Source organism: Sapajus apella, unplaced genomic scaffold (genome assembly GCF_009761245.1).
Source record: "Sapajus apella isolate SASKATOON/1434 unplaced genomic scaffold, GSC_monkey_1.0 scaffold7, whole genome shotgun sequence".
NCBI classification, from domain to species: Eukaryota; Metazoa; Chordata; class Mammalia; order Primates; family Cebidae; genus Sapajus; species Sapajus apella.
Window position 1 is genome coordinate 8,746,139 of NW_022436947.1, and position 13,291 is coordinate 8,759,429.

General features: G+C 35.4%; 1 protein-coding gene across 5 annotated transcripts in view; it reads left to right on the plus strand.

The window, feature by feature from the left end:
- Positions 1 to 13,291, plus strand: part of CHCHD3 (coiled-coil-helix-coiled-coil-helix domain containing 3) — a 298,150-nt gene that overhangs the window by 187,414 nt on the left and 97,445 nt on the right. For 3 of the 5 annotated variants that reach the window (XM_032275954.1, XM_032275955.1, XM_032275952.1), the window contains one exon: positions 3,162 to 3,245. In XM_032275954.1, coding sequence (XP_032131845.1) covers positions 3,162 to 3,245 — 84 coding nt within the window. Of the gene's footprint in view, positions 1 to 1,592; positions 1,608 to 3,161; positions 3,246 to 13,291 lie in introns of all 5 variants that reach the window. The other 2 variants (XM_032275953.1, XM_032275951.1) reach the window with 1 other exon arrangement.

Below are 13,291 nucleotides of genomic sequence, written 5' to 3' on the forward strand. Positions count from 1 at the left end.
AATACTGGTTGCATTTTCTTAGATATAAATTCTCTCATTTTTTAATATTTGCTAGGATTGAATGCCTAGAAGTGAAATTGGTCACATAGGAAGATTAATGATAGTAATGATTTATACACACATTCACACATTTATAGTTGTTATTATAAATTTTAATATGCTTAATTTATATTCATTTAAAAAATTTATGTGAATTCATTTTTTCTGATATACAGTTCTATGAGTTTTGACAAATGCATATAATTGTATAATCACCATCACCATCAAGAAACATTTATTTCCTCACCTTAAAAAATTTCTTCCTTTTGTACTTTGACTATAAAGTATGTTTGTTTTTAATTTTGAACATATAAAGAAGCAAAAACAAGAAAATAGAAACCGCCCATAGGTCTACCATTCTGCTGTAACCTCTGTTGACATTTTGTAGAATATTCTTCTGCAAAAACGAGGTCATACCGCCCTTGGGTTTATATAGTTTTTTAAATTTTTTACGTGGTATACTTTGAGTTCATATTTCATTTAGCCATTGGATTGGTTTGTTTTTATTTCTCTGCAGTTCTAAACAACCTTGTAATGAAGTCTAAACAATCCTATAATGAACATCTTTGCATATTGTACTTAAGAAAAGTACTGTAAGTAGTGTTTTTAGATCTCAGGGTATATGTACATTTTAAAGACTTGTTAACTTTATCCGATTGATTTATACAATGGGTATACCAATTTATACTCTGACCAGCAGTGTATAGGAGAGCCTGTTTTCTTATATCCTTGCCAATATTGAATTTTTTTTTACATTTTTGTTAATTTGATGGATGAAGAATGAAACCATGTTACCTTACTTTGTTGTTATCTGATTTGCTGTCGGGTTGGATTTTTTTTCATGTGTTCATTATTTGTATTTTTTCTGTGTAAATTTCTAGTTTATATTATTTGTGTATATTTCTTTTGTTTTTGTTTTTGTTTTTTTTTTGGTGGGGTGAGGCGTGAGGGATGAGGCTTATTTTTTCAATTCTCTGTATGTTAGTAAGATGAACTCTCAGTTACATGTTGGAATTTCTTTTCTTCTTTTTGTTACTTGCCTATTCTTTTGATTTTGTAATGCTTTTGTTTTATGGAGTTTCTTATGGCCCCATTCTTTTCCATTTTCTTTATTTATATTTTGGGTTTTTATGTTGAATTTAGAGAGGTCTTTTCTCTTTAGAGCATATAGTCATGTATATTAACTTTGAAATTCATTTACTTTTTGTTTCATATTCCTAACAGTCTAATAAAATTTTTACTGTGTTATACCAAGGAGCTATAGATTATATACTTGTATCTGGTTGTATTTTAATCTAATCTTAACATTGTATTTTTAAAATTTATTCATATGCTTTCAAGCAGCATGTACTTTATATTGAAATGTTCTATTCAAACTGTAACAGCATAGTGACATTTAAATGTGTCCCAAGTTAAGCATTTTCTTTTTATTTTCTTCCTCATTACCTTCTTTGGCTTGCATTTTAAATATTATCCATCAGCTTTTTTGTGTGAAATTAGGAAAAAACAGTACTCATGTTGTTAAATAACTGTTTATTTTTAACATGCTGCAGGATATTGAAGACAAAGTAAGTAGCAAAATAATAACCTGTAAATGTGCAAGTAGTTTGTAGTTCACCTAAACTAAGCAGATAGTTGAATAGACAGGCACCTTGATGTCTTAGACAAGCAATGCTTAATCACTTATGCAAAAGAGTTTTGGTGAAATAACACAAGGATGGGACTGCCTAAATGTATACTTGTTAATGGATGCTTGGATACATACAATTTTAAAAAAGATATATATATATATATATATATATATATATACACACACACACACACACACACATACACACATGTATATACATGTATGTATACACACACACTTTATATATATTAAAAGTGATATATGTACTTTGTTAATATATATTAAAAGATATATACATACATATATACATAGGCATATGCATAATACATGTAGGCATATACATATATATATATATACATATATACATATATATACTTATGAGTTGTAGTCAGACATATATTCAGCCTTCATTGAGCAAAAAGTATGTTGAAAACAAAATCTAACTAGAGTGATATAGGAAAGTCCCTTTTCTCAAAGACAAAAGCCAATTAAACATAATATTCAGGATACCAACATTAGTTTAAGAAATGCACTTTTGGCTGGGTGTGGTGGCTCAGGCCTGTAATCCCAGCGCTTAGGGAGGCCGAGGCGCGTGGATCACGAGGTCAGGAGTTCGAGACCAACTTGGTCAAGATGGTGAAACTCTGTCTCTACTAAAAATACAAAAATTACCCAAGTGTGATGGCACGTGCCTATAGTCCCAGCTACTTGGGAGGCTGAGGCAGAAGAATCACTTGAATCTGGGAGGTGGAGGTTACAATGAGCAGAGATCATGCCACTGCACGCCAGCCTGGGCAACAGCGCAAGACTCTGTCTCAAAAAGAAAATTTTTTTTTTCACTTGTTTTAATTTTATTTTTAAAAGTTTTGTAAATTGAAAGTGGAATAGCTAAAGCTTTTAAAATTACTTTTAATTATTGTTATTTATTATGATTGTTTTGAATTATTGAAATAAACAATTATAGTAGTTTTTGTTTCCGCTCTTCCATAACAGTTAATTCTTTGCAAAAAGGAAAATAGAACAATATATGTATTGATTTGCAAGTTTCACTAGGTAATTAAAGGTTCTTAAACACAAGATTTGTGTACAAAATGTTATTTAGGCATTATTTTTTTTAATTCAAAAAGGTTAAGAACCATGTATCTTATGCCCAGGATAAAATTAAAGTTTTGTTGTACAAAAGGTTAATCCTTGAAATTACTCTTTGTAGGGAAGTTAAATAAGAGTCTGTTATATGCTGTATTCTGATGTTTCCAAATGCATTTGGACAAAGTAGGACACAGCTGTTATAGTGAAAAACAATGCAGTGTAGACTTTTTCTTTACATTTAAATACAGCAATCATCATCTTAATGTTTTTCTATGGTAGAGACTTAATAGATTACAAAAATCTTCAGATTTGTATTCTTATTTCTAATGCAATTTATTCTTGACTTTTGCTTTGCTGTTGCTGCTTTTTCTTGATATAGTATATTCCTCATTTCTTTTTTTAGGCTAGGCAGCTGGAAGAGAAAGACCGAGTGCTCAAGAAGCAGGATGCATTCTACAAAGAACAGCTGGCTAGACTGGAGGAGAGGGTATGACTATTTTTCGTCATTGATTCTATCCACATCTGCCGCTTTCTTGTATATTTATTTAAAAATTAATAAATTAGAACTTTAGCTGCTTTTCCTAGTTGTCAAGTGGACAGGAAGTGAAGAGGCAGAGCAGATAGTTTGTCCAATCTAGGAATGTCATTTTTTCTTTGGGCACTTTGGAATGGTTGCATTGTTTGTTCATTGATGTATTTTGTCACTTGGGAACTCCACCAGATACTTCTCCTTATGTGTTTAGAATCTACATTGCCTCCGGGTCAGACAGTACACTGCTACTCTTAACTCCCCCAAACACTGACTAAACTTTAGTGCGCTCTTAAAAATGGTAGTGTTTTAAATGATATGTCTTCTTATCTTTTTTTTTTTCCTTTTTGAGAAAGAATCTCATTCTGTCACCCAGCCTGGAGTGCAGTGGTGCGATCTTGGCTCACTGCAACTTCCACCTACCAGGTTCAAGCGATTCTCATGCCTTAGCCTCCTGAGTAGCTGGGATTACAGGTATGTACCACCATGCCTGGCTAATTTTTGTATTTTTCTTAAAGATAGAGTTTCACCATGTTGGCCAGGCTGGTCTCAAACTCCTAGCCTCAAGTGATCTGCCCACCTCAGCCTCCCAAAGTGGTGGGATTACAGGCGTAAGCCGCTTCACTTGGCAGGATATGTTTTCTTTCTGAAAACTCAGTTTCACTGCATTTGTAGTTAAGAAATGAATGTCTCCTTCAGGAGAGGCAGACAGGAGCTGAATAGTAGAAGTTAAAGATGAGTTAGGAGAAGGAAAAGAGATAGGGTGTCAGTCAGCATGGGTCTAGAATTTGACAAAGATGGGCAAAAGAAGGCAATGAGTTTAAGAATGGGAGTTTGAGCACTTATCGGTGCCGTCTGCAATAAAGTAGATTGGTTATCTAAATTAATTTCATACGTAGACCATGAGGTTGCAGAGTGAGCTCTCTCTTTTTTTTTTTTTTTTTGAGTGAAACCCTCAAAATTTTATTTGTTGAAAATATGTTATTTGATAAGAAAATAGAAAAAAAAGAGAAATAAACTATTAATCCTCACTCAGTACAGTTATTTAGATGTTAAATGTGTTTGCTGTCTCCACGTGTTACTGAGCTGAATACTTCCTGAATGTAGGGAGCATTCTCCTATTCATTCAGCAGATATCTACCTAAGCACCTAATATATGTTTCGCCCTGGCCTTGTGCCAGCAGCTGTGTGCTGGTGAAGAAAATGAGGTAAACATCTGTCTTCATGGAGCTTAAGTTCAATTTAAAACCAGTATACCTAGTGTATGGCAGATTATGGTAATTTCAGGAGGAATGAAATGGGAAAAGCGAGTCCCAGGACTGGGGTTTAGTCATGGAGCTGGGTAGAAAGGGAGGGTCTCTTTGTTGAGATGATGACATTTGGGAAGAGAGGCCTATGGTAATAGGGAAGCAAGCCACTGCCAAAACCGTGAAGCAGGCATGAACTTGGCATGTTTGGGAAGGCTGGAGGGTTCAGGAGCATCCCCTTGGCTGCTGTCTTGGGCAAGAGTTGAAGCAACAGAATTAGTAAGAAATTATGGGAGTAATTCGGAAAAGGGATGGCAATGGTGTGGGTCTGAGTGCTGGCAGGGGAAGTAATGAAATGTGGTTCGGTATTTTAAAGGTAGAGTTGACCAGATTTGCTGATGACTTTGAACATGAGTGAAGAAAGCAAAGACTCCAAGAACCTTTAGGTTTATGGCTTTCATAACTAGAAGGCTTTTTCCACAGGGGAAGATTCTTAAGATATGGATTGGGGTGTTGGTGGTAGAAGAAATCAGGAGATTGATTATGGATATGTTAAGCTTAGGACACTTCAGACATTCAAGTAGAGATGTTGAATAGGCATAAAGTGGAATGGTTTAGAGAATGACAGCAATTTTTAATGTAAAAGGCCAGATAGTAAATATTTTAGGCTTTGCATGCCACGTTTGGTTTCTCTGCAGCTACCCAACTGCCTTTGTAATGTGGAATCAGAGAAAGCCAATTTTAAATGAATGAGTATGGCTCTGTTCTAATTGCAGGACACTGAAGTATGAAGTTCATATGATTTTCACGCATCACAAAATTTTGCTTTAATTTTTTTTTCAACCATTTAAAATTGAAAAACCAAAACCAAGTAATGGGCCTGATGTGGCTCCCTTGTGGTAGTGTGCAGAACTCTGATTTAGAGCACAAGGCTCTGACGTCAGATGCCTTGGATTCAAATTTCTGACCTGGCATTTCCCTACGGTGTAATGTGGAACATCTTACTTTACTTCTCAGTTGTTTCAGTTGTTAAGTGGTGATATAATAGTACTTACCTCACTAATTTGTTAAATGAGCTAATACTCATAAAGCACCTGTAATAGTGTGTAACACAGAGTAACCACTCACCCACTAATTGTTTTACTTCTATACTTAGAGATTGTACATGGGTTAGAGTTTGTATTACTTTGTTTTTACACTGCTGTGATGAACTACCTGAGACTGGATAATTTATGAAGTGAAGACCTTTAGTTGACTCACAGTTCTTCATGGCTGGGGAGGCCTCAGGAAACTTACAATCCTGGCGGAAGGTGGCACCTTTTTCACAAGGTGTTAGGACATAGAGAGGGCATGCAGGGGAAACTGCTACTTTTAAACCATCAGATCTGAGAACTCTCTCACTATCACAAGAACAGCCTGGGGGACACTGGGGGACACATAATCCAATTACCTCCTACCAGGTCCCTCCCTCAACATGTGGGTATTACAATTCTAGATGAGATCTGGGTAGGGACACAGAGCCAAACCATATCAGAGTTAGTAAATGTTAGCTGAATAAATGAATGAAAGTGAAAATTTTTGAGATGATGTACCTGGCACCTGCTTTTCCCCACCCAGTGATAATTTTCTTTGCCATCAGGTTTTACTGTGTTAGGTATCTTATAAACTTGCCTTTAATTGTTGTCAGGTTCAAGAAAAGGCACTGAAAAATATTCTCCCATTTCTCATAGACTAATTCACTGTTAGGCTTTTTGGCATCAAGTAGAACAAGTGGTAGAAGATTAGATAGACACAAAATGATAAGATCAAATTATTGTGAGTCGTGTCTTATATAGGCAGAATATATTGTTTTCCTTTTTGAAGATCAGGCTGGAAAGTAGTTACCCTGTAGTTGAAACTGAAGTCTGAGAAGCACAAGTGAGCTTAAAATGCTAAGGTGAAATGTATACACTGCTATTAGTTAATACTCAATAATGCCGCATTAAGTACTATGTGGGAGAAAGAATGTTAACGAGGAGTCAGAAGGCATGCTTTTGTCATCTAGCTGTTTGGCAGTTCACCTAATCTCTTGTGGTGTCTGGTTCTTATCTGTAAAATGTTCCTTGCTCATCTTTATGTTGACTGAGGGTAGATCAGGTGAATATGTAAAAGCCTCTTGAAAACTGGAAAGAGCTTAACAAATATCAGCTGTTGCCATGAAAGACTATCTGCTTACTTTCCATTACGTATAAGATAATGATAATCATAAAATTACTATTATTCAACTGCCTTGTGTCTTTTGCCCGTTTCTATACAGTCTTGTTTTTGTTTGTTATTGTCATTCTCAAAGTACCCGAGTTGAATTTTGTCCATTTGGATTTCTTCCAGGAATATGTGAGAGACATTTAGGTCTCTAATGATGGAGCATTTTGTAGGCATAATGCAAAAGATTGTAAAGGGATTTTCTTTTGTATTGTGACAGCGGTGAAAATTACAGCGTCTGACTATTTCTGTTAGGAATTCCGCGCACACTTTGGTATTAGTGTAAAAATGCTGAATCCAATAGTTCATATTGTAAGAAATGATTATAATATTAATATAACTTGCAGATCATCTAACTCACTAGAAAATCCAGTTTGCCTGTGGTTTAAAAGTGGACATATGCACATATCTTTCCTCTTTAAACCAAATGAAATGATGAAACTATAAAGTAGATACCAGGTGGTGTATCATTAATGGACAGGGGTGTGACATCAACGAGTCTTTTATGGAATCATTCTGAGGGAGATTCCCGAGATAACCTTACCATCTGCCCATTAGCTAGATTAACCAACACAGCAATTGTATACATTATCAATTTTTGATGACTTGAACTATTCATTTATATTGGCTTGATGCAGATTTCTTTTGAAAGTATGAATCAAAGTCCACTAAATGTGAAGTGCCTTCAGTTTCTGTAATACAGCTTGGTTTGCTTCTTGGATCTATGTCAATAAACTCCTTATTAATTAGATAATTCCCATGTGTGAATGGAACTCTCTCCACCCAGGTATTTTTATATTGGCCACTCCACCGAGGAGTCTCAGATAATTTTCTTCTTTCACTAACTCATTAGAATTAATAAGTGTAATTTAACTGGACACTGATTTCACCCTTTTTAGAACCAGTTTTCAAAAGCAGTGACACTTTAGTTGAGACAAGTGCCGCTGCTTTTGAAAACTGGTTCTAAAAAGTCTCATTTATTCAAAGCCATTTGAAAAGATTTTTTAAGTCCTTATTTTATAGTCAAATGTTGCTGAGTTATCAATGGCATCTCTGTGAACATTAGAGATATCACATTTAGATGTTTTGCCTAATTGAAAAATACAGAGTTTTAATTCCTAGTTATTGATATAAGACACATGGATAGTATTAATTCCTGGTTGGTGATTTGATGGGAGGAAGCTGACAGCAGCTTTCAAAGAGAAGATTCTTAAGTGTTTCTAAGAAGTAGTCTCCAAGTCTCCCAGGAAATTCCGTTTTTTTGTTTTCCAAACTTTATTTTTAATTTTTTCCCCAACTTTATTTTTGTTTGTTGTATAATTGACAAATACATCCATAATGCTTTATACCTCTTTATGATTTTGTTTATTATACTTGTGATTAGTTATGTGTGTTTATCTTGTAAACTCCTGAGGACACAGAGCTCATTTCCTTATTTCCGTATTTTTGGTTTTTTTCTTTTGCTTTTGAGTTTCTGTAACTTACATATGCAAGTAGCACGTTAAATGAATCCTAGATTTTCAAAGCTTATACTATGAAGTTATATTTATGCAATTAGTGTAGTTTTAAAGTACACACAAATGTTTAACATCTTTTTCACAAACCATTTAAATTCATCATTTGATTCTATGCTGTGAACGTCAAGTTTAACTTTGAACACTTTGTTATTGTTTATAGCATCATCATTAACAGTAGCTAATGATAACATTTATTGAGCATTTACATTGTGATAGGTACTTTGCAGGGATGGTCTCACTTTATACACCAGCAACCCTGTGTGGCTGTGCACCCTATTGTTTAGATGAAGGCTTTAAAGTAATTCACCCAAGAACATACAGTCAAAATATGATAGACCTGGCTTTGAGCCAGGTTCCATACTTGAGCATGTAGCTGCTATGTAATACTAACTTGAAGATGTTCTTTCTGTTTAGTTCTTTGGGTTGTAAATTAGCTCTTTCTAGCTTCCAATACAACTTTTTAGGTCCTGACATTGTAATTTCATTAATGCTACCTCATAACCTAAAAGAGTTAAGCATTCAAAAACGTATAATTTTCTCCCCGGAATTTGGCATTTCCTGGGAAAATTTGACCAAAAGGGAATGAATAAGGTTGTATCACCTAGTGATTACAGCATGATACCCCTAGGAGTTATTTTAATATCTGGATGTGCTTCTTTCACATTGAAGTAAGAAATTTGTAGTCATTCACGCAGTTTAAAAATTTATCTTTGAGGTCTTCATTCACTCACTCGTTCTTTGATAATATTGCTTTTCATATTTTCATCTCTTTCCATCCTCTGGAAAGAAAGCAAACTTCGTTTTACTTTTGATAAAGTGTTTGATAGTCTTTCATCAGATTCCGGATCGTTGTGTGTTCTTCAGGAAAATGTGTATTTTCCAGGAGTTTGTTGATCCTGTGGGAGGGAAGCGAGGGGAACGACCGTGGTTATCATGTCATGGAGGGTGGAACCCGCGGTCTCCCAGGGGTCTTCCAGGAGGAAGGGCCTTGTCTCCCCAGGACCATGTTGAAGACTCGAGCTCTTTGATAATGTGTCTTGCACGTATAACTTCTCAATTATGAATTTGAATTGATTTGCTCTGTGGAATCCACTTTGCTCTTGGCTTTCCTCAGAATGATAGGGTTTGACTGCAAGAAGGGAGGTGTAAAAGGCCTGGTGGCTTGAGGAGCTGAGGGAGATCAGAAAGCTTAGGTATTGTAATACAATATTGAGTAACCCAGTGGTGCGGCATGCACTTGTTCTTTGACAACTCCTCCCTATACCTCCCTTCACTGCGTTTATAATTTATTTGCATTCTTAAATATGAAGATATATTTGTAAGAGTGGCCACTTAAAATACTGTTCTATGTGCTGTATGTAAAAAATGGAAGACTTATTAGGCTGGTTTTCCATGGCATATAATAGATGCCTCCTTGTTTATAAATCTATTACCCATTATTTATCATATGCTGACTATATTGAGTATCTGCTAAGTGTATACCATCCTTCAAAATTCTTTCCCACTTCGGGGTCTTTGCCTTTGTTGTTCCCTGGGATACTCTTTTCCACCTTTGCATAGCTGTCTCTGACTGCCTTACAAGTTTTTAAGCTTTCCTAATGACTTTTGGAAACTAGACTTCTGAACCCTGTCCATAACTGTCATATCAACTTATTTATTTCTTTGAAAGCACTCTTCCAGATCTGTAACTAGTTTGCTCATTATTTGTTAACTTGTTCATGACTGCCTTCCCAGTCATCTAGTAGAAGTCCCACGAAGACAGAAACTTTGTCTCAGACACCTCTGAATCCCTTACCTGGTGAATAATAAATGCCAGTGTGGCATGGATTGCTTTCAGTTTTCAGACACCTCCGGATTTCAGCAGCAATTTGCATACACACTGCAGGAAATCCCGTAGAATTAAGAGGGGGAGAGAATTGTATAAGCTGGGCAAAAGAGAATAATTCAAAGAGAATGGTGAAAAATAAATTGCCACTAAGAAGAAAAGTATATTACTAGTTTGTCACCTGTGGAGAGAGTTGCTAATTAAATTCTAAGGTCACGCTTACATCAAATGAGCAATGTTTAAAAGTCTCTCACTTATGGCAGATGACATGTCTTTTATTGCATCATAAAGTGTTGGGCTCATCTTTATGATTAATTGGCTTTTGATTGCGTGACTTCTTCTTTGTCAATTAGTACCTTTGCTTCTGTGCTCCTCTGTGTGAAGCTTGGGGAAAAATAATGTCAACAATGATAATAACGAGGAATGACAACAGAACAGGTGATTGTCATCCCAGTGTGCTTCTTATGGGAAGAAATTGTTACCTATTTTTACTACCAGATGAAGTCTGTCATTGTAAACTTTCAGTGAGTGAAGCTGGATCAGCCTTTTCAAGGGATTAATACAGGATGGATTCACAATTACTGACATCTGAGATACTAAAATATAAACAATCCTTTTTTGAAGATGGAGAGATAAGAAACTTGGTTTGTGGGTTTAAGAAACCATTTGCTATTCCTCCCCACCGGCCCCCCCACCACACACGCACACATAAAACAACTTGCTTTCTAAATAGTTACCAATGATTTTAGTTAGGTCATGTGCATAACTCATTTTGGCTGTGCAATGTGACAGAGTAAATTTAACACGATAGTTAAAAATGTAACTTCCTGGTAGATGCACCTGCGTAGGTTATACTAGTTTGTACTTGTCAACCTAGAGAGAGATACTGTTCCTTTGACACTGGGAAATTTTGTACTGGCTTCCTCATTCCTGTGGAGATCAGGGCAGATTCCCTGTGGTTTCTGTAGTTACCGAGAGTTGCAGAAACAGAGATGAGGTTTTGTAGTCCACAGGTTTGGATGTTGAAGCTAATAGAAGCCAATATCCCTTTTAATTATAATGTCTTAAGCAACAGAAGTTTTAGTAAAGTTGCTTGGATTGTGTACATTGAGTTACTCTCAATTTTTTTTAATCATTAACGAGTAATGGTAGTTTAAGTAAATGCTCTTAGATGTTAATAGGTAGAAAAATTAATAAGGCCCAATATCACCATAGCTTTTGCTAACATAATTGACACATCTATAACTTAGGTGCAAAGATGGAACCATTTTACCCTCTTTACCTGCTTTTCTAAAGGTAGTTTATTATTGCAGATATTCCAAAAGTAGCAAGCAAGATATTTTTTCTTCTCCTAGTTTGTTCTTGGGGGTAAAAAAATCAATATAGTATAGTAGATATGGGGGTCTTATCCTTGATTCATTATTCAACAAATCCTCGAAATACATTGGCTTTTCTGTTAACCTCTCTGAAATTTCGAATGGGAAATGTGGTTTAGGTAACCTTGAATTGCTTTTTAAATCTGGCTTTAAGGATATGAGACTTTTTTTTTTTTTTTTCCTAGGGTGAGCTGTTAAAAGTGCATCCAGGTAAAATGATCCCCTTAACTGGAGTCAGTTTTTCTATGTCTAACTTTAGGGGGAAAGATTTGCAAATCATGGGATCAGCACTTAGTTTGGGGCTCTATTTACCATGTAGGCTGTCAAGAAGTATTAACCTTAAGGTAAGATGAGAACACGGAGTACAAAGCTGTGAGTTGATGGCACACAGTACAGCGGTATTAAATAGCATTATCCATCCTGCTTGCTACAGTAAATAGGATTTCACTATTATGATGTGTCAGGGCTTTCAGTGAAATCAAATTTACAAGACACTAAATTGCCATCCTCTCTGCTGAGCAGCTTTATTCTGGGATCTTGCTTTCATATTAATCCTGTTGGTAGGAAATACTTGTACCAATTGTGCATGGAAATTATAATTTAATGATCTCTTCCTTTTCTTTATTCAGAGCTTAGAATGGACTACTGTGCTTTGCAGTGATAGCCCCAGGGCTCTGAGAAAGAGATAATATACAGTTCAGCTTTAAAGCCCAGTATTGCTTTTTTGTGAGTGCCTCTAATGATCATAAGTGCTGAGATGCCAACAATATGGGTTGCATACTTTCTCAACTCTTCACATTTCCTTTACCTTTTGAAAGACTACACAATAAAATAATTAGATTCTGTTTACCTTGATGGTTTTAAAAAATGATATGCCACTTGAATGTGTAAAGACAAGGTAAGAAATAAAGCATTGTGGAGTCCAGGGAAAATTAATTCCACTTTTAAAGATTCTGTACATTTTGGGAAGGCTCAGCAGGCTGTTCTATTTGAAAAACAATTATTTACTCACTTTACTTTCTTTGAGATCCTTTCTTGCTATTGTTAAGAATATTACAACCAGGAAATCATTATGTTTCCTGTGTATAAGATTGAAATTGGCTAAATCCTTTGAATTTTCTTCACATCCAATTTCAAAGTTAGTGATTGTTTTGCTTCTTGACATCTTATTTATTTATAAATTTCAAATATACTTCATGTAGGCAGACCAGCCAATGCGTATTTCCTTATTTTACTGACTGAAAAATTAAAATACATGAATATTAAAATTTTTAAACGAAATTGCAAGGCTTGTGTTGGAAAGTGCTCTTCAATCACAGATTTATGTTCAGACCATGAGACAGCTGTGCCTCTGTAAGGCATTACGTTTGAACACATTAGCTTCAGTTTAAAAGATATATTTGGTCATTAAAACGTTTGCAAATAATATTAGCTCATAACATCATCAAATAAGAAGTACCCACATCTGAATTTGGCATATAAAGCAGGTTTGCACAGTAAGGTCAGCATTTAATGAAGGGAACCCAAATCCAATTTGTCCATGTAGACTAAGGTAGGATTTTAACTTTGGTCATTCTTATCAGAATTTTGGGGGCCAGAGGGAGACCTTGGCATTCACCACTCATTCAAAAACACATTTATTAATCTCTTACAGTGAGCCAGGCTCTATTCAAAGATATAATGATGAATACAAATGGTACAAAAGCTCATTGGAGTCTGGCACGGAGCTTTCAGTTGACACAGTGGTGCAATGGACCCATGGAGACTGTGTATTTTTTGAAGAATACTACCTTTTTAC